Source organism: Anolis sagrei, chromosome 2, assembly GCF_037176765.1.
Source record: "Anolis sagrei isolate rAnoSag1 chromosome 2, rAnoSag1.mat, whole genome shotgun sequence".
Classification (NCBI taxonomy): Eukaryota; Metazoa; Chordata; class Lepidosauria; order Squamata; family Dactyloidae; genus Anolis; species Anolis sagrei.
Window position 1 is genome coordinate 153,190,637 of NC_090022.1, and position 22,472 is coordinate 153,213,108.

General features: G+C 40.0%; 1 protein-coding gene across 1 annotated transcript in view; it reads right to left on the bottom strand.

Moving 5' to 3' along the window:
* Window positions 1-733: 733 nt before the first annotated feature.
* MELK (maternal embryonic leucine zipper kinase) overlaps window positions 734-22,472 on the bottom strand; it is a 41,800-nt gene continuing 20,061 nt past the window's right edge. Inside the window, 8 exon segments of the mRNA XM_060763744.2 lie at window positions 734-1,079; window positions 3,511-3,614; window positions 5,033-5,201; window positions 5,651-5,744; window positions 7,297-7,510; window positions 9,636-9,767; window positions 10,541-10,672; window positions 15,292-15,378. Of these exon segments, the coding sequence (XP_060619727.2) occupies window positions 902-1,079; window positions 3,511-3,614; window positions 5,033-5,201; window positions 5,651-5,744; window positions 7,297-7,510; window positions 9,636-9,767; window positions 10,541-10,672; window positions 15,292-15,378 (1,110 nt within the window). The 3' untranslated portion in view covers window positions 734-901.

Sequence of the window (22,472 nt, forward strand, 5' to 3'; positions counted from 1 at the left end):
AAGAAAAGAGAGACAGCAGAAAAGAAAGAAAAAGGGGGAAGGAAGGAAAGAGATAGAGAAAGAAGAGGAGAAGGAAAGATGGGAGGGAAGGAAGGAAGGAAGGAAGGAGGGAAAGAAGGAGAGAAAGAGGGAAGATTGGCCACAGCAACACGTGGCGGGTAAAGGTTGTTATTTCTATTATTATTATTATTATTATTATTATTATTATTATTATTATTATTATGCTATTGTTCCTATGAGACCCTGGAGGAATGGGAGAGGTGTCAGGTCCCAGAGGCAATGCATTGCATTATTGTTATTGTTATGATGGTGGTAAAATAAAAGGAAATAAAAAGTGAAAGAAGGAAGCAAACAGGGAGGGAAGAAAGGCAAAGGAAGAAAGGGGGGGGGGGGGGAATGAAGGAAAGAGAGAAGGATGAAACCAAGTAGTGAAAGAAAGAAAGAGGTAGAGAAGGAAGAAAGGAGAGAAAGGGGGAGGAAAAGGAGGAAGGAATAGGTAGGTACCTCTCTTTCATAATAGTCCAGATATCTACCTCAACTTTGATAAGTTTTACTATAGGCCACAGCAACGCGTGGCAGGGCACAGCTAGTAAATAATAAATCTCTCAGGGGTGCTTTGTGTTTTTCCTGCATGGCAGAATGGGGTTAGACTGGATGCCCTTTGCAGTCTCCTCCAACTCTTATGATTTTATACACAAGGTTTTTTTAAAAAAAAAAAAACAACAATGGTAGGTAAAGACACAATAGGCCAGGTTTATTCACAAAGAAGTTTCTATTTAAAAAAACAACAACAACAAATAAAATACTAGTCCTTCAGAAAGATGAAGGGACCTTATTAGCAACTAAAATGAACATGAGTGGGTTAGGTAAACTAGTCCATATTTTCACAATGAGCAGAGGATTATAACTTGCAGCTAGAGAGGATGTCTTCTACCAGCCGTTTGTAGACCCAAGCGTCGCCCTTCAGCCGCTGCCTGCGAATGCCCACGACTTCAGGCCTGCTCAGCTGGCAAACCTCCAGCTCAAACTGCATTGTCACTTTGCCAAAGTCTGACTGTGTTTTGCACTTCAGTTTATAGCTGTGTAAGACAAAAGAAAAAGCAGAATTAGTTCAGGCACTTACAACAAGCAAGGTATTTCAGAAGGGATCGTTACATGAGTAAATTGGGTAAAGAGCCAACTTCTATGCAAGCCTTACATTGAGGACTAATATATTCAGTTAGTGTAATCAGATGGAAAAGTGGGGGATGGGAGGAGCTAGAAGGTGAAGGAATATGTCACTCTATAAGACACAGGTTAAACACTCTATGTTCCTTTTACCCTGACATAAAGTCTCCCTTTAATGACCCATAGATATGCAATGACAGATCTGAAAATGCATGCTGAATTACACACCATATCATTATTGTGAGTAAGAAGGCAACAAAGGGATGGGACACTTGGGTCCTTTGGATAGTACGGAACTGCACATCCTAGCATGTGTTAACTATGCTGGTTAGATTAATGGGGTTGCAGTTCATCAGTGGCTGGGCTTTTTCAGCCACTGAGCTCTTTTTGAAGCAAAAGTTTCTCGTGGAGCCCCAAGAAATGTTTCTATATATTATATTATACTAGCGGGCCCCTGCCACGCATTGCTGTGGCCCAGTCTGGTAATCTGGAAAATAAAGTAATGAGAAAGTGATGGTTTCTAATATATGTAATGTCTTTATGCTTGTGGGTAAACAGTATTTCTTGCTGTTTCTTTGCCAGTGTTGATGTGGAGATTGTCTGGTTTGCCTACTGTGGAACATGCGACATATCATTGCCCTTTCTTTAGGGGTCCCTTTCAAATCTTTGATATTGCATTTGTCATATATATGTGTATGTGTGTGAATGGCTGGATGGCCCTTCGTCAGGAGGACTTTGATTATGTTTTCTTGCCCTGGTAGGACTGGATGGCCCTAAGGCAGCATTTCTGAACCTGGAAAGTCAAGACCCTGGGGGGGGGGGGGGTGTTCACGAGGTGGGTGTTAGAAGGGTCACCCATGATCACCAGAAAACACAGTATTTTCTGTTGGTCATGGGGGTTCTGTGTGGGATGTTTGGCCCAATTCCATCGTTGAGGGGGTTCGGAATGCTCTTTTATTGTAGGTGAACTATACATCCTAGTAACTATAACTCCTAAATGTCAAGGTCTATTTCCCCCAAACTCAATCTGTGTTCACATTTGGGCATATTGAGTATTCCTGTCAAGTTGGGTCCAGATCCATCATTGTTTGAGTCCACAATGTTCTCTGGATGGAGGTGAACTCCAATTCCAAAACTGAAGGTCAATGCCCACCAAACACTTTCAGTATTTTCTGTTGGTCATGGGAGTTCTGTGTACCAAGTTTGGTTCAATTCCATTGTTGGTGGAGTTCAGAATGCTCTTTGATTATAGGTGAACTATAAATCCCAGCAACTGCAACTCCCAAATGAAAAAAATCTTTTTTTTTTGAGTGATGGTCACTCCTTGTGTTGTGAGACGTTTTGTTGCCAAATTTGGTGTGATTGTGTTCATTGGTTCTTTTGTTTTTAAGGTACTCATTATGCACAGAGCATTTATATATATAGATAGATTACATTATATTATATAAATCAGGCATGGGTGAACTTTTGGACGCAGGGGCTGCATTGCTTTTTAAAATTTGACAGACGGGTCAGGCCAGTGGCAGATGGTTGGAGAATGTCAGTGTCAATTAATTGAAAAACACATGAACAAATTCCTATGCACACTGCACATATCTTGTTTGTAATGCAAAAAAAAAAAAGAAAGAACAATGCAATATTTAAAATGAAGAACAGTTTATGAAGAACATAAACTTAACAGTATTTCAATGGAAGACCCCAGGGAGCATCCAGTCCAACCCCTTTCTGCCATGCAGAAAAAGCACTATCAAAGCACCACCTACAGATGGCCACCTAGCCTTTGTAGTAGTGGTAGTAGTAGTAGTAGTAACAGAAACCCTAGGGGCCATCCAGTTCAACTCCTTTCTACCATACAGAAAAAGCACAATCAAAGCACCATCCACAGATGGCCACCTAGCCTTTGTAGTAGTGGTAGTAATAATCGAAACCCCAGGGCCAGTTCAATTTATTTCTGTCATGAAGAAAAAGCACAATCAAAGCACCTCCATGAGCAGTGGGAGGGAAATAGGGTTTTGGAAGCAAAGGGTCTGGGCGGAAAGGAAAAGAGTTTCGGCAAGGGGAGGCAGGGGCAAAAGGGTCTGCACTCCGGGAGGACACTGCTGCTGCTGGGTCTGCAGTTCCAAACTCTAAGTTCCCTACATTTCCCAGGAGAAAGAAAGAGGAGGAGGCAGGAAGCAGCATTGCACTGTAGAGCCTCTTGACTATTACTCGTGGAGCTCTAAGGGCTCCACGGAGCACAGTTTGAGAACCCTGATCTATGGAGTGACACATTCCTCAACTCTGAACTGAAAGTCAAGAGAAGTTACTGTCAAACACTGGGCTAAACTGAGAATTGACACTTACCCTTTCTGTACATATTCAACTTGCTTTTTGGGCAGCACAGCAATTATCTCCTTCAGCAGATCATCTGGATTCAGTAAGTTAGTTGTGGTCACATTGTAATGAGCCTAGAAAAAAAATTCAACCAAAACAGTAGTCTTTCACAGCTACTTGTGATGAATGTGTTGGGTGCACTGAACTGTTCGCACCAATTGGTTTCATTTTCTTGTCCAATTCACCATCAGAGTACTTCACTAGTTCTGCACCTCTAAAATTATGTGTCTTGAAATGATTCCGAATGCATAAACTAAGTAGCATAGTATGGGGAAGGGGGTCATTTTTGGTTAACTTTGCCATCCTGCAAATTAAGATCCAACACCACCATTCTGCATTTCAGGTCTAAGCACTTGCTTCTCATTCCCTTGGGTTTTCGTTTTGTTTAACCTTTCAGTCTAGTCTTGTGCATAAAAGCTCAAAGGCATTTTATTTCAAATAACTACCATTTCAAAGGTGGTCAAAGGAGCTTCAATGTTTTGCTTTTCTAAAACCAAATATCTTGGTGTTAGAGCTGTAACTACCATACCACTTGAAGTTTACTGAAGTTTAAATTTGAGCCATGAACTCTCTTGAGAATACCCTACCTACTTGCCTAGTAGTAGTTAAGCATGACATCTGGGCCTTTTTGTCAGATTTCTGTTCTGCCTTGATCAGAAAAGCTATACTACAAGAGCCATTTGGTAATACAAGGGCATTCAGCTGTAGCTGAGTCTCTGCCACTGAATTCCTGAAGCTGAGAGTTGCTAAAGCTGACCACAATTTGGACTTAAATTTGCAAGTAACCTTCCAAATTTTGTCTTTCTCTGTTCAAAGTCCTAAAACCTACTGGACTGTGAATTTAAGCAGGGCAGAGAGAGAGAGAGAGAAAGAGAGAGAGAGAAATATTTAGTTAGGGCCAGGGGCACACTTGCAAAACTTTATGTGGGAAGACAAGGCAACTCAGTTTAGTATGTTATGTCTTTATCGTATTACACAGTAGCTGCTCCAAATTCATACACTGCAAAGACTGGTACCACTAAACCAAAATTATTCAACAAGTTATGTAGGGAATGAATGAATGAATGAATAGAACTTTATTTATAGCCCACCCTATCTCCCGAAGGGGACTCAGGGTGGCTTACAACAAAATATTTATTTATTATTATTTACAGTATTTATATACCGCCTTTCTCACCCCTGGGGGGACTCAACAATGGAAAACATTTGATGCCAACAGTAATAATTAAACAAATAAAATAATAAATACATTATAGACCAATGTAAATAAACAAATAGAATAAAATCAAACCGACAATTTGTCGGCAATCAGGTAGGGGCTTGCCATTTGAGGAATGTCACACACACATATACCACAAATCTCTGTTTTATTGTGCTGGGGATCCTGGATGTTATAGCCAAAAGAGGTATCTGTATTGACTTCCATATTCAGCTAGAAAGTGTCAGATAATTTCATTATTGAAAGAAATCCCAATAGGTTGGGCAAGCCTACCTTTAATTTCCTTGGGCCATCTTTTGCAGGCCCCTTCTTTTTATTTGGTGTCAGCATTGTAATCACTTTATCCAAACCTCTTTCAAGGCTCCCAAACATTTTGGTTCCTTTCCTTTTTTGGCCACTTTCCATATGAGCTTGGTTCAAGTCCAATTCTACCGAGCGACACCTGTTCCGAGATAGGAAGCGCACCATTACTTTCAGCAGCTGGGAATGCAGTTTTAGACACACACACACACACACCAGTGAAAGGTCTTTTAACTACTGTTTCGGAATGGGAGAAGGAAGAAACTGACAAAGAGATGGCTAAAGGACTGGCGGCACCACAGTAATTTAGGATTTTGTGAGAGAACTGTATATGTGCTCCAATTCTCCGGGGGCACAAGAGTGAATTTTAATTATGGAAAATAGGAATGTATCCAAGACTACTGGAGTGTGTAATGTTAAAGATTTTTTCCCCCACAGCCTTTTAATATTTGTTGGTAAGTGTAGGAAAGGATTTAAATAGGTTTTTGCAGAGCAAACATAGATGCCATTGCAAAAAGCTTTGCACATCAATACAAGGATTATGACTGAACAATAGACTGTCTGAATATGTTCAAGTAACTGGACGTTTACCTTCTCTCGGGGCTAATGACTCCTGCCGTTAATTCTTCTGGTTTTGCAGGTGTTGGTAGCTTAAATGGGGTTTCTCTGGTGACTTGACTCCTGTCTGCGAGAAACACCACCCAAGTTTGAATGAGCAGATTTAGACACAGGCTTTGTGATTCCTTCTTGCTCCTCATGCTTATTAGCTTGGTAGCAAGACAGGGTCACCCACTGGCAGTAGCTTGGGCACATTTCACAAATCACCCAGGTGTGAACAGAAAAATCATAAGCTTAAAGAACTCCATCTCCCACCTCAATGAAGCACCCCAAAAACTGGATAAAGACTGGATACACTCAGTGCCCCCAGGAAGTGAGGTGCTTTAAGGTGGTCTATTAAAAGGAAAGCATCAAAATGGAAGAGATGGAGAATTCAGACCTCAAACAAGAGGTGAACTTAAAGGAAGACTCTGGACAGCAAAAAAGTTAAATCTTTGCAAATTGTAAGGGAATAAGATCAAAACAAGTAACCACAAGTAACTTTTCAAGTAACAAAGTAACAAGGCGTTCTTATTTAGATATTTTATATCTATACCCACACACAAATACACACTCACACACACACACACATATGTATAATACATAATGTCTATGTAGTGTTTAAAGAAAGGAAAATGACAGTGCAGGGACCAATTTGTTTTCTGCTGCCCTGGAGACTAAGACTCGGAATAATGGCTTCAAACTACAAGAATGGAGATTCCACATGAACATGAGGAAGAACTTCCTAACTGTAAGAGGTGTTCAGTAGTGGAACTCTCTGCCCCAGAGGCTTTTAAACAGAGGCTGGATGGCCATCTGTTGGGGGTGTTTTGAATGTGGTTTTCCTGCTTCCTGGAAGGTTCGATTGGATGGCCCACAAGGTCTCTTTCAACTCTATAGTTCTATGATTCTAAATATAAGGTTTCTCTTCCCCCTCAATCCCCTTCCTTGGTGATATAGTAGACATTTATATAGTCCTAATCTACTAATCGGAGATCCACAACCCTCACCCCCCGTTTCTCTTTGTGTGATTTTTTTTTTGAAATGAATAATAAAAATGTATGGAAAAAATAAAGATGGCAATTTAAGTGATAGTCAATAAAGGTAATTAAAAAAAAGTAACCAAGTATGATCAAGTGTTTTAATATGATGACTTGTTTAACGATATTTTAACTTTCCATCATCAGCTCTATCTTGTTGTGAGCTGTCTTGTAACCTGGCACTTACACAGATAAGCATTTTTAGAATGCTGTTGTGAGGATTCTTTGAGGAAGTTGCGTCAAGTGAATTAAAAATGGGCAGAAAGTAGATTATGGAAACCTGTCATCACCCCTATTAAAACCTGTAGGTTAGACACTGATATGGAAAATATTGATGAAATGGAGGGTTGGAGTAAAATGGGTCTTTTGGCCTTCAGACCTCTTGTTCTCCAACTGCCCTAGGAGAAAAGTACACAAGATCTCTGCACAGCAAGACCACTGATCACAAGGTGCTGATATACCCACGAGGAAGGTATATTCATAATAAGGAAGCCCTTTGCTATAGTGGCCTCATGCCAACTGACAACCTGTACTTCTACCTCACCCCCCCCCCCCAACCCCATACAAGTATTTCCGAAAGCATTTCAAAGGCCTCCATACCTTCATGTGTACGTCCATGGTTTGGAGTGGTCAACACTCTGTTCTCATTCATGATCCTAGTTGGTGTCTTGGGAGGAGGAAGAAGAAAGGGCTCTGGCATTGCAGCAACAAGGGCATTACTGTTCTCTTTGTCGGCATGCTTCTTTGTTCCTCCTCTTCTTGGCGTGGGAAGGAGAGGTGATGTGAACTCTCCAACATCCAGCAACATTGGGGGCTTTTGAAACAGGAGGATATCGATGAAGGGAACATTTTGCTTTACCCTCATCGATCCATTTGTGCACAACAATCTCATTTGCCAAGGTCTCAATCATCTCAATTATTGTTAAACACATAGTTTAGCTTTCTGAAGGGAGAAATCTATGTATCTACACATTAAATGATTTCCTTTTCTCATATCAGAGCATTCGTTCTTTGTACAACCCCCACACACACTGCAATGTGAAGAGGAATTGTGAATCTAAGATGAACCTGCTACTTTTCATAGTGATGATTAATCATTCCGTCATTGCCTATAATATTTTTAGTGACATAAGCATGTGTAAATGAAATTTATGTGAATACAGTAGGATTTAGCACCTTTGTATATTGCAGTCTCCTCCCAGGTTGCCTACTGCTCTGCAAGGCCTAGTACCCCTGCCCTCAACTATTCAGTGGCCAGAATACAATGCAGGGAGAATGAGGACCAGCCTGTATGCTGAATTGATGCAAGATGTTTATGAGTAAACAAGATGTGTTACTTTTTAAAGAAGACTTCGTTTTTTGTTTCTGAGGGCATATTTTTAAACTAAGAGGTTTCAAGGGAGAGTATATGTTTTGGGCAACTACAATTTCAACTTCAAAGAAACATTTTCAAAACTCTGCTAAGTATATGTTTTCTGTGCAGCAGCATGTCTATGTCCCTGGCAGTTCAAAGACATGGTTTATCAGTTTAACAGCTGAGTTACCTGGATATCATTACATGAATGCTTGTGAACATCACTTTTTCAGAGGGTTGACTTCTAACAAGGTTAGAAGGTTTTCTTGACTAGCGGTTTTCAAAAGGTGCTCTCCCGATGCTCACGGAGATTCACATTTGTCAAAAGGACAAGACATCATTTTCCTTTTCAAAAAGGTTATCAATGCCATTTTTTCCAAAAGGGGTGGGGGCAGCAGAGGTCCTAAAGGACACTACCTTTCTGCAGCTTGACTACAATGGTGCAGTTGTCTGCTCCCCCTCACTTTCCACTGTTCGTTGAATGGCTGTGGGTAGGGCACCAAGCCCATAGAAGTTTCATAGAGTGTGCAGGGAGAGGGGACAAAACTTCATGACATGGTAAGATCTCAACTATTCTATACTTTTATAATGAATAGCCCCATATTCTGAATTTGTTCATTTCTACAGATTCCAGCTCCATCATGTTCCTAACCTTATCCTAGCAGAATTTTTGAAACTTCTGAATTAGAAGTTGTCCACACTGTATTTTTATCCCATTTTTCATTTGGAAGATTCACAGCTGCATCTACCTGGGGCCCTTTCACATTGCACAATGGTAGTGTCGTGATGCCACTTTAACTGAACTAGTTTCATCTTTTAGGATCCTCGGATCTGTAATTTAGAGAGGGCCATATACAATGATCAGCCAGAGAGCTAGTGCTATGAAAGCCCAGATTTCATAGGGTGCTGCCAGAGCAATTAAAGTTGAATCATGGTGCCATAACTGTGTAGTGTGAAAGCATCTCTGATCTCCTATCTAACACTAAATAAATGTATTGCCTGCTTACCTTCAATATTGCTTAATGACAATAGAAAGATGACTTGGCCTATTGGTCCAGCAAACTCACAAATGTCTCTATTATGCAGATGTTGTTGGACATGACCAAAGGTCAGATCAGGCATTATTTGTTTTAAAGAAGAGGTATAAACACCAGTAGATTAATATCAGTTAAACCATTGAGCTGCTAAAATTGTTGACCGAAAGGTCGCAGGTTCGAATCTGGGGAGCGGCATGAGATTCTGCTGTCAGCCCCAGCTTCTGTCAACTTAGCAGTTCAAAAACATGCAAATGTGAATAGATTAATAGGTACCCCTCCGGTGGGAAGGTAAAAGGGCTCCATGCAGTCATGCTGGCCGCATGACCTTGGAGGTGTCTACAGACAATGCCGGCTCTTTGACTTAGAAATTGAGATGAGCACCAACCCCCAGAGTCAGCCACGACTGGACTTAATGTCAGGGGAAAACCTTTACCCTTTAGATTAATATTCCGTCCCAATAGGATACAGCCCCAGGTCTGAGAATAGTTTACATCAATTATTGGTACACTATCTTTCATTTGAAAAAAAAGTAATTGTGATATATATACCTGTTTGGTTGTGGGAGTATTACATAACATTACAGGAAGGTCTTCAGTAGAGGCTAAAAATTCCATGGATCCAAACACATAAGGCGTTTCTTTACAGTCTGGGTCATCATCATAACTTAGGGTTTTCTTGACCTGTTCAGAAGAATGTTTTCAAAAATCTTATTGAACAAATCACTTTCAGATATGGTTTGTTGTTACTTCAAAATATTTTAAAAAGCAGGGCATTATGCTAAGCCAAGTGGCCAAGACTGGTACTGATAACCTATAATTTAGTTAACAAGCCCATGCAATACTACTCCCATTAATTTTGGGTTGAGACCCAACAATAACATTTATTATGGTCCAAAGACCCTTACTGCACTGTAGGCATACAAAGTATGCAGACCCCATTTTGCTTATCATCTCTAGCAATGAAGGCATTCAAACTTGTGGTTCTCCGTGAGAAAATATTTGATAACTTTAAAACATTCAGCATCTAAGATTTGCCTCTGAAATTGGAGGAAATCCTTTCATTTTATGCATTATGCTTTTTCAAGTATGATGCTCCTTTTGCGGAAAGGTCGGCACCTGTGAGATGTTCCTTCCATGTTGATTTCTTATTCAGGCACTAAACAACTTTCTGAACCTTTCAGCCAGGCTCCAGATATTACACTTTTAACAGGAATAATTTCATTACATAATAGCTTCTGAACCAGAAAGCTGAATGCACAATGAGTCAAAACACAACAAAAAGGCATGACTGTTTAGCTTCAGCTTACTACAACTTAAGACAAAGCATGTGTTAACTCCTCAGAATGACACACTGCTTCTAGGATTAAAGGTAGATAACATTATTATTATTATTATTATTATTATTATTATTATTATTATTACCCTGCTCTTTCTCTCCACAAAGAGACTCATACCTTCCGCTCTCTTGATGGAGTGATGCCAACACAGTCTGCTGTTAGAGAAGGAATCCTCAGACGAACAGGCTTACCGTGAGCCTTCTTGGACTGAAGCAAAAGGTACGTTGCAGACACATTATCATATTTCCACTAATAACAGAAAGCAGATGGTACCTTTTAAGTACATATGCCTTGGGGTGAAGAAGATACTTATCTAAGAATTACTAGCAATCCTAGAGAAGCTAAAATTCCCTACATTTCATTTTCGCGTAACGGAAGAGACCAAGATTATACATTATGCTACTTATAATTTTTTATCTGATATCAGGCACTGAACTCTATACAGCTATTTTCCTTGCAAAAACAGCAAAGGGATTGTATTATTGAAGGCTTTCATGACTGGAATAACGGAGGTGTTTGTGTGGTTTTGCTTGCATCTGTGGCTGGCATTTTCAGATACAGGTGAAAGGGCTGGAAAATGGTATTATGACTGGTGTGGCATCAAATTGTTGCCAATTTGTAAGCCGCCTTGAGTTGCCTTTGGGCTGCGAATGGTGGGATAGAAATACGGCAAACAAACAAACAAACAAACACTGCTAGAAGACGACCATACAGCCCAGAAACCACACAATACCCCAGTAAAAGGACTGTAGAGGAGAACCATGACCATGAGTAAAGACATGCCTTTAAACTCAAAGTCTTCCTCTGAGAACAAATCCAGGAAACACATGTTGAAAATCCATGCATTTAAATTGAGAAAGGTGGAGAAACGGTCAAGACAGTACAGTCCCTTCTCTATTTGCAGATTTAAATTTAATGGATTAAACTAATACATTGTCGCTAGGAACTTCTGCATCCTCCATTGTGGTTCCATGGTCAACCTCTGTTGAAAGTTGACAATAGAGTTGCATTGGAGGACCTAGAAATACCTAGAAAGGTGCTCTCTAAACTGAGAGCACCTTTCTAGGTATTTCTAGGTCCTCCAATGTGTTTTTCCCACTGTCATGGAGGGAGAGGTGCCTGCTCCCTTAACCCCATTGAATGTGAAGGATGTGGGGATTTGTCAAATATTTCAGTGCCATATCCCAAGCATGGAAGTGATAAAAGCCAGAAAGAAGGGAGAACATTCAGAGGTTTGCAGTCTGTCTCAAACTCCAAATTTGTCTTATTACTGTGAAGAGTTTTTGCTAAGTTACAGAAGAACACATGTCTGTGACTCTCATGTTTTCAGCCCTTGGCCCCTCAGAATAAGGTGTGTATTATTTTGTCTAGTTCAGTAAGCTTGTCCATTTAGAGTCAGACCCACATTCATCCTAGTCTTCCTCTTTATGATGAGAGATTTCTGTGAAATTTGCCTTCTGCCTCAAGCCTCTACTGCATTAATGTTATAATTGTAAAACAGTCTGTACTTTTTGAGTCAATGTGCCATGAAATATGCAGATTCTTACCATGAAATAAGCAGATGATTACCATGAAAAGGAAGCCTGGGCAGTAAAAGAATTTAGATTTGCAAGATATTCTGAAGAGATGTGAAAGATAGTGAATTCTATGAAACACTGAAATACACATGCTATATTGTTCAGGACAGCTGCAAAAGAGCAATTACTTAGCCAGTGGTTTTCAAACTGGAATTGTAGAACGTCTTGTCAAAGGCTTTCATGGTCAGAATCACTGGGTTGCTGGGTTTCTGGGCTGATGTTTTGCCCACATAAAGAAAGAACTACATTCAGAAAACAGGGGAAATCCAGACAAGAAACAAACAGGGCCAGGAAACACCTTCCAACAAAGGATTCCAGGCAGGAAGCAGACCGGCTTTGGAACTGCAAGGCCATTCAATGTTAATTAAGGTGGCCAATTGCAACATTCACACTTGTCTCCAACAGTTCTTTCTTCCACCTTGGACATTCCACAGATATATAAATCTCACTTGCCTAGTTTTCAACAGACCTCACAACTTCCGAGGATGCCTGCCATAAATGTGGGCAAAACATCAGAAGAGAATGCCTCTAGAACATGGTCATACAGCCCGGAAAATTCACAACAACCCACTGGAACTATATAGTTCCTCAGAAGTTTAAGAGGGCCCACATTGGGTAGGACTGTATAGCCCATCATCCATTTTTATCATGAGATATATAGAGGATTGCTGTGGTGAGTTATAGGGGTGGCATAAATTAACAAAATCATGCACAGACTCATCAGTTATCGTTATTTTATGTGTGGTCCAAGACAATTCTTCTTCCAATGTGACCCAGGGAGGCCAAAATCAATTTACACATGCAGAAATATATATACACACAGCCCTCCACATTTAAAGGTTTGACTTTTGTAGATTTGATTGAAATGTTCTCTTTGCAGAAGGTGACCAGCATGGTGCTGGAGAAACTAAACATTCCTAAAAAATTATTCTCTCAGATAAAAAAAAATTACAGTTTTAAAATTTGCATTCTTTCACTTTCAGTATGCCCCCAACTCCAGTAAATGTGAATGGATTGCTGGATATACTCCATTGTAGAGAAATACTAATTCGCATCTTCAGTTATATGCTGTTACTGGCTAGCAGAAATGCATCTGTTGTTGACTTCTTTATTAAAAAGTACAAGTAACGAACGTGTTCCAGATATCTGTGTCTGCCTGTCTCACATACCGAACAGTTCCAGCCAGTAGCAGAGCTAAGAAGTATGTTTTTCTGGAATCCCAACTATATTTCAACCACATGTGAATTCTCCAGTGGGAAATGTACCTGACAATAAGGCAGGCTTTTTCAATGTTATTTCTTCCCAACATTTGGAAAGACCCTTCTTTTCACTACAAAACATTCAAGTAGCTGCATATACTGTTTCAAATTGATCCCTTATAAAGAGATCCAGCAGTATGCTTTCTACCTTTTAATTTTCAAAGAATATTGCTCTTCCATGAACAGCATTTGGAAAATATGTGGGGAAGATAAAAAGGGGCAGAAGAGAATCTAGGTCACACAGACAAGAACTAAGAACCAGAAGCAGAAACTAATTCAGAAATCTGTTACTTCTTTTCCTCTATCAATTGGATCTGTTCTGTTCCTCTATCTGTTAGACTGACTACTTCATCACACTACAGAAAAAAATCCACTTAGAATCTGGTTTCTGCCTCCTGCAGAATTCTGAGGTTTGTAGTTTAGTGAGGCTGTTAGAGGTTCCTCCCTAAACTACAAATGCTAGAATTCTGCAGGAGGCAGAAACTGGATTTTAAGTGGATTTTTTCTCTAGTGTGATGAGGCCTTGACTGGCTGGCTCAGTGTGTGTCTACCCTACGCCGACAGGTGCGGGTAATCCGTTGAACCCCATTTGCGATGGGGATCGGGGATTGCAATTATTCCCCATGAACGAGGAATTCCCAGTAAGTGCGGGTCATAAGCTTGCATTGATTAAGTCCCTGCCCTTTGTACACACCAATACTACTGATTGGATGGTTTAGTGAGGTACTCGGATCAGCTCTGTGATTAAATCACAGAGACAGACAAATCAATCCCTTATGGTTTATAATGGGCCCTAACAAGCCTATAGGGGGCCTGATGGTGTAGTGGGTTAACCCCCTGAGTTGCTGAACTTGCTGACCAAAAATTCGGCGGTTTGAATCCGGGAAGAGGGGTGAGCTCTCGCTGTCAGCCCCAGCTCCTGCCAACCTAGCCATTCGAAAACATGCAAATGTCAGTAGATCAATAGGTATCACTTCTGCAGGAAGGTAATGGCGCTCCTTGCAGTCATGCTGACCACATGACCTTGGAGGTGTCTATGGCCAATGCAGACTCTTCAGCTTAGAAATGGAGTACTACCCCCCCCCCCCCCCCGAGTCTAGATTTAGACACAACTAGATTTAATGTCAAGGGGAAACCTTTTACTTTAAGATGCCTATGTCCTTGTCGCCTTACAGTAGAAATAGCTAGTCTAGGTCGATACAATTTTCTGTTTCTCTTACATGGTGACCCCTGAATCCACAAGAGTGAAGTGGAAAACTCATCAATTTTTGAGCACAAGAAATGGTTTTGATCAGTAGCAGAGGAATTAATCACACAAAAATTTGATTCCTGGTGACGCTAGACTTCTTCTGTTTCACTATCGAATTTAGGACATGGGTAGTCACTTTGTTGCCATTACTGATAAAATATTAGCCAGATAAATTGCAAATCACTCAAATAAATTGCTAGATCCAGAACTACCTTCTGCCTAATAGTCTCAACATTGCCTATAGAAGTTGAGAAGGCCGCCTAGAATACACCCAATATTCTTCTAACTGTATTCTGCTAAGGAAATCTGCTAGAATAGGGCAAAGATCCAAGGAAGAGACCTAAGGCCCCTTCCACACAGCTGAATAAAATCCCACATTATCTGTTTTGAACTGGAATATATGGCAGTGTGGACTCAGATAACCCATTTCAAAGCAGATATTGTGGGATTTTCTGCCTTGATATTCTGGGTTATATGGCTGTGTGGAAGGGCCCTTCAAAGCAAACCCAGGATTTCTTGGAAGAGTAGTGAACCTTTGGTGCAAAACAAAGTAAAATTAGTATCTTTGTTGCTCTTAATCAGCATATTAGACAGCTTCAAACCTAGTGACAGAACAATTTATAATTAGAATGTGAAACACCTATATTTAAGGATTTAAATCAATACTGAATTAGAGACGTTAGCTTTGAGAACCACTGTACAAGATTTAGTTTTACCCCTATGAACAAATACATTTTGGCCCACTTGGTTCATTCAACAATTATTATTAAAGTCAAATATTACCTCTGAAATGACATCTGCCATGCTTTCTCTGCTACATTTGTGAAAGACGGACAGTTCGGTTATGCAATCTTCATCAAGATGGCCAAGCTTTAAAAATAATTAAATACTGATGTCAAACGCTGATATTTGCAGTCTTTTTAAAAAGTAGTAACTATCATATTTTTACTACTGGGTATTTTGTATATTTCTGCGTCTGATTACTAAGTATATGTAATCGTGAGAACATTTTGCACTTAACTATATTGTCACACACACACACATACTTATTGACAAATTCTCTGTACTGAAGAAAAATGTATAGATATGTAAATTCATCTTCTGAATTCTAACATATACACAGGCAATCATAAACAGGACTGCATTAGGCTTCACACCACACACTGGATCTATCAAAGTTAGTCTTCTGCACAACTGGGTGAGGGATGAGATTGGCAAGTAAAGAAAGATGAGGGTGAACCCCCTGAAAAATGTCAGACATAGTTCATCTGGTATCAGGCAAAATATTTGGAAGCTGGGAGCAATCCCCTAGCTATTCCACATTAACAACGTAATCCTTGATGTGTCTTCTACAACATAAACCTCAGTGGGTTCAGTGCAGTTTACTTCCTAATGAATTTGTACAGGATGAATATAAGAGGCATTTAAAAGCCTCTACAAACATCTGCTTATATATTCCCAGATGCAATTCCCACTTTATTAAGGCCAGTGGTTCTAAACCTGTGGTCTGTGGACTACCAGTGGTCCCCATGAACTAAAATATAGTCCACAGCCTCACCATTACTACACAAGAGTGATTGGTCTCACGAAAGCCTCTTATAGTGCTAAAGCTTATTAAATATGGTTTTCTATGGGCAAGCAGGTGGCGACTACTGGATGGCATATGTTCTGTATCAGAAACTAGAGCTGATGTGGTATATCCAATGCGGTATATCCAATTTTCTGAATCAGCACCTCAAATAACTAAACCAAATCTAAAGTTGACCAAAAAACTGATTTGTAACCCTTTCAGTACTAATACTGGAGAGTGGTCCTGGTCAAAAAAAAAGTTGGGAACCACTGATTTAGGCCCTTGATTCTTCTTCAAGCTATGACTTCTACAGCTCTGGCTTTACCTTCATATCCTAGATCACTCAGCCTCAGTTCAAATTTTGGGAGCTAGTGTACAGAAGTGTTTATTATAATATGCTTATAACTGTATTTATGTTTGCATCGGTTGCCCTAAGGCTGGAGCGGCCTTGCTGTGAGAAATGTGTTACCATGGAAACGAGGCAGAAGAGGAGGTGGGAGGAGCTTAGGGAGTGAAGGTTTTGAAAAGTGACAGTTAGTCAGTCAGAGGGGAGACTCTGAGAGAGCAGCAGAGTCAGGCTGAAGTCTCTGAGAGAGCAGCAGAGTCAGGCTGGAGACTGAGAGAGCAGCAGGGTCAGGTTTTAGACTCTGAGGAGTGAAGAAGTGAAGAGTCAGGGTTTAGTGTTCGTGAATAGTAGAGATTTCTTCAGCTAGGAAGCTGAAGGGGAAAACCTGGTTAGTTGCTTTAGTTAGAAAGAACTAACAGAGGCTTGCCAAGACCGTTAGTCGGAAAAAGACTAGGGATCTGTAGATTGATCAGGGATAGATCAAACAGAGAGACTATTCACTGCAGGGAACACTGGTTAATAAAGTGCCTCACCACAGCAAGAGTTCATAAGTGGTAACATCGAAAGTCTGAATTGTATCGCAACCAAGTTATATGTAACCATCAAGTATTTGCTAAGCTTAACATCTTCATACTGCAACCATACGCTTTGTTTAAAAATAAACTTGTTCTCTTTGGTTTTTTAAACTGCCTCATCTCCATTAATTCTACGTTCGGTGCACCCACTCTACCAAAATTACCTCACAACACAAACAGAGCCTTTAATACCAGAGCCTTTTACAAATCAGTGGCTCTCTCTCCTAAACCTAGGCGCTTCCTCACTAAATGGTAGCGTCTCTTTACAATTTGGTGGCAGCTTCATTACTATTGGCGGAGGGTCGTCTTTACAAATTGGTGGCAGACGACGGGATATGTTTAACAACTGATCAAGTGCCTTAAGATTATTTTAAGAATAAGTTGTGAGGTAAAAGTTATTGGAATATGGCTACCAGGCGACAAAAAAAGGTCGTTGAGGAAACAGAGGGAGACCGAGAAGAAAGTTCGGGCTCTGAAGCAGAAACAGAGCCAGTGCCTGTGTCAGAAATGGCTTATAAGTACAAACTAGAGATAAAACGATTAGAAATAGAGGCAAAAAAAAGACAAAGAGAGAGAGAACTGGAGATGGAGGCAAAACAAAGGGAAAGAGAGTTTGAAGAAAGACAGAAAGAGAGAGAACAGGAGATGGAATTGAAGAGAATGGAATTTGAGCTGCAGAAGCAAAGATTGGCTTTGTCTCAAACATCCAATGACATCCAGGAAGGGAGTTCTGGAGTGGATACCCCAGATTTGATAAAGAGATTCCCTAAATTTACCAAGGATGACGATGTAGAGAAATTTTTGATCTCTTTCGAGAGATGTTGTAAAGATTTTGGGGTTGCTAAGGAAAAATGGATGATATATCTAAGGCCACAGATAACTGGAAGACTTTTACAGATTTATGGAGATTTGCCTGAGGGGTCTTATGGAGATTATGATTTATTTAAGAAACAAATTCTACAAGAGTTTCGATTAACTCCTGAATTCTACAGATTTAAGTTCAGGACCCTAAAGAGAGATAAAACCCAAAGTTTTGCTCAGGTGGCCTCTAAATTGTCTCAACTGTTCGATAGTTGGCTAAGGACGTCTGAGGTGGAAGATTACCAACAGCTGAAAGAACTTTTAAAGTTGGAACAATTTTTTCAATTAGTGCCTTATGATATTCGCTGGGTGATTCAGGATCGCAAACCATCTACTATAGTAGAGGCAGCGGTTATGGTAGATCAAATAATAACCCTAAAAGAAGGATTCAAAAGGGAAGATCTGCCAAGTGATAAAAGAACAAACAGGCAGCCATTTTACCAACAACAAACGCGCCCACAGCAAGAAAAAGGTTCTGACATAGAAAACACCACCTGGAGGAGGCAGGGTGTAACAAGTCAAACTGCTCCTGAGGGAAAAAGAAGGTGCTTTCAGTGTGGAAAGTGGGACCATATAAAGTATCAATGTCCCCTTTTAAGAAAAGAGAAAACAACCCTCTTTGTGAATAAAGTAAAAGAAACACAAAAAACAGAACCAGATACTTTGTCAAAGGGAAGTACAGAATCAGAGCCACAAGAGAAACAGTGTTTGTTCATCTTGTCAAACACCCCATCTAAAGATTACTTAGAATCCATTTCCATTGACAACAAAGACGTGAAAGGACTTCGAGATACAGGTTCCGAAGTATGTATAGTACATCCAGAAATAATACCTCAGAAATTTCAGCGGCCTACCTCTGAAATAAGATTAAAAGGTTTGGGACCTGCGATACCAACAGCAGTGGTGACTTTGCCAATCGAATATGGAGGATGGAAGGGTATGTGGGATTTTGCAGTCAGTCCTGACATACCATACAGATGTTTAATTGGAAATGATCTGGCTAAGAAGATTGAAAACTGGAGGATGACGTGTGAGGAGGAAGAATATGGCAACAAGGGCCCTGATCAAAAAGCCATGTGTTTTGCCATGCAACAGGATGGGGATGAGAGTCCGGAATCCAGCGCTACGGTTGCTGAGCTTGTTAAGAAGACGGGAGGAGTTGGAGAAATTCGGCAGGAACAAGGAGCCGATGAATCTCTGAAACCTCTGTTCGCTTTGGCTCAAACCCCCACAGTATCGGCAAAAGGACGGCCCTCCGAGTTTGTTTTAAAGAATGGTGTCTTATATAGAGAAACCAGAAATGTGAAGTCAGCAGAAGGATCAGTGACATGTAATCAAATTGTAGTGCCTCAAAGTTTTAGAGAACAGCTGATGAGGGTGGCACACGAGAACCCTCAAGGTGGACATTTGGGTGTGAGGAAAACCACAAAGAGAATCACTAAGAACTTTTATTGGCCTGGCATGTTCCAGAAGATCAAAGAGTTTTGCCAGTCTTGTGATATCTGCCAAAGATTGAGTACTGGAAGGGATAAAATTAAAGCTCCTATGATCCCTATGCCGATAATTGGAGAACCATTTTACAGAGTGGGCATTGACATAGTGGGTCCTCTTTGTAAGCCAAGCAGACGTGGTTACAGATACATTTTAACCATGATTGACTACGCCACAAGATATCCAGAGGCTGTAGCTCTAACTAACATCGAGACAACAACGATTGCAAATGCACTGTTATCCATTTGGGGAAGAACTGGTTATCCTAGAGAATTGGTTTCGGATTTGGGAACTCAATTTACTTCCAGGCTTATGTCGAAATTGCTTGAGTTATGTGGAGTCAGACACCTGACTTCAACAGCTTATCACCCACAGACAAATGGACTAGTTGAAAATCTGAAAAAGACTTTAGTCAAAATGATAAAGTCTTACAGTCAAAAGAAGCCATACGACTGGGACGTCAAATTGCAACAACTGTTATTCGCCTACAGGACCGTCCCTCATGACAGTACTGGCTACAGTCCATTTGAATTGCTATATGGAAGGAAAGCTCGTGGTCCATTAGACCTGATAAAGGAATATTGGGAGGAAAATCCGGCAATAGATCCAGTTCCAGTGTCGGAGTATTTAAAGGATCTTCAATCAACAATGCAACTGGCTAGGGACATTGCACAAGAACATTTGCTTGCGGCTCAACAGAGACAAAAAGACTATTATGATTCTACTGCTAAGCCAAAGATCTTCAACATTGGAGATGAAGTTTTATTTTTATCTCCCAACAAAACCAACAAACTTCAATTGGATTGGTCAGGACCCTGGAAGATCACCAGGAAGCACAACCAAATAAACTATGATATATATGATGAACATTTAAATGTAGAAAGAAGAGTCCATGTAAACATGTTAAAGCCTTATGTTGGAAGGTCTGCTAATGTATATTTTGTTATTTCGGAAAAAGAATCCGGTCCCTTTTCTTTTGGGAGGGTGATCGTGAACAATACAAAAATTTGGATCGAGTAGAAATAAACATAGTTGCAGACGCCTTATCTAGAATTTTGTAAGGTTAAAGGTTTGTATGTATATATAAATTGTAATGTATTTAACCATAATATGTTTGCCTTTCAGAAATATTGTGTATTTATATATTGTTGGATAATATGTAGAATTATTTTTGCCATTCCGGGATTGAGAATGGTCCAAAAATAATTTTTCTGGGGGGGAAGGTGTACAGAAGTGTTTATTATAATATGCTTATAACTGTATTTATGTTTGCATCGGTTGCCCTAAGGCTGGAGTGGCCTTGCTGTGAGAAATGTGTTACCATGGAAACGAGGCAGAAGAGGAGGTGGGAGGAGCTTAGGGAGTGAAGGTTTTGAAAAGTGACAGTTAGTTAGTCAGTCAGAGGGGAGACTCTGAGAGAGCAGCAGAGTCAGGCTGAAGTCTCTGAGAGAGCAGCAGAGTCAGGCTGGAGACTCTGAGAGAGCAGCAGGGTCAGGTTTTAGACTCTGAGGAGTGAAGAAGTGAAGAGTCAGGGTTTAGTGTTCGTGAATAGTAGAGATTTCTTCAGCTAGGAAGCTGAAGGGGAAAACCTGGTTAGTTGCTTTAGTTAGAAAGAACTAACAGAGGCTTGCCAAGACCGTTAGTCGGAAAAAGACTAGGGATCTGTAGATTGATCAGGGATAGATCAAACAGAGAGACTATTCACTGCAGGGAACACTGGTTAATAAAGTGCCTCACCACAGCAAGAGTTCATAAGTGGTAACATCGAAAGTCTGAATTGTATCGCAACCAAGTTACATGTAACCATCAAGTATTTGCTAAGCTTAACATCTTCATACTGCAACCATACGCTTTGTTTAAAAATAAACTTGTTCTCTTTGGTTTTTTAAACTGCCTCATCTCCATTAATTCTACGTTCGGTGCACCCACTCTACCAAAATTACCTCACAACACAAACAGAGCCTTTAATACCAGAGCCTTTTACAAATCAGTGGCTCTCTCTCCTAAACCTAGGCGCTTCCTCACTAAATGGTAGCGTCTCTTTACAATTTGGTGGCAGCTTCATTACTATTGGCGGAGGGTCGTCTTTACAAATATGTTATTAGCAATATGTCCTTCCGCTTTCCAAATATGTTATTAGCATTAATTTCTTCATTAGAGCTATATTTTTGTATGATCTACTGTATCTCCTATTGCTATAGCACACTCTTCCTTTGAGGGTTCAGAAAAGATGCAAACAAGAACTGTTTAAATACACATAGCCACGCAGCAATAAAGCAATAGTGTTAGAGTGGAGGAACAGTGACACTCAATGGACGACGGGAGGCCGGAATAATTTCATCTGGCTCATCTCTTACACAGAAGCACAAAAATATGTATAAAAGATTTTTTTTCAAACCGATCTACTGCTCATTATATTATTGCCATTATTTTTATTGCATTATTTTGTTATTGTTAACAATTTTATTTGATGTTATTGTCTGTTTGTATGTATGTTGCCTTATTGTGATTATTTGAGCTTGGCCTCATGTTAGCCACCCTGAGTCCCTTCGGGGGGATGGTGGTGGGGTATAAATGAAGTATTATTATTGTTATTTATTATTATTATTATTATTAATAATAATAATAATAATAATAATCCTACTATAGATGCAAGGCATGTTTTATCAAGGTCAGAGTTTTGGAAACATCTGATCAAATGGTGAAATTTTAAATAAATCTTGCACAGAAGTGTTTCTAAACAAGTCTAAAGGACATATGGGATTACTGGTAAAGAAATAGAGCTTGTTTTTTTAACTATAAGTTGCTGGGCATGCCAAGTGGGGGATTACGGCAGTGGTAGTCCCTCTAAGATTAACTTTTCTTAACCTTAACATACATTGAAGATTCAACTGGTCTAAAAGCCTAAATAGATTCTGCCAGTCAGAGCGAAGAAAAAGCTAGGCTACATAAAGAAACAATCTTACATAATATCAATGTCATATATATCCTTTTGCACATGTACCCAATAGAAAGCTTTTTTTTAAAAAAAATTGCTCTGGGTTGAAAGATCAAAAATAAACAAGGAAACTAATGGTAAGTGAATTATTTTGCAAATCAATTTTTGTTTTAACTATACAAG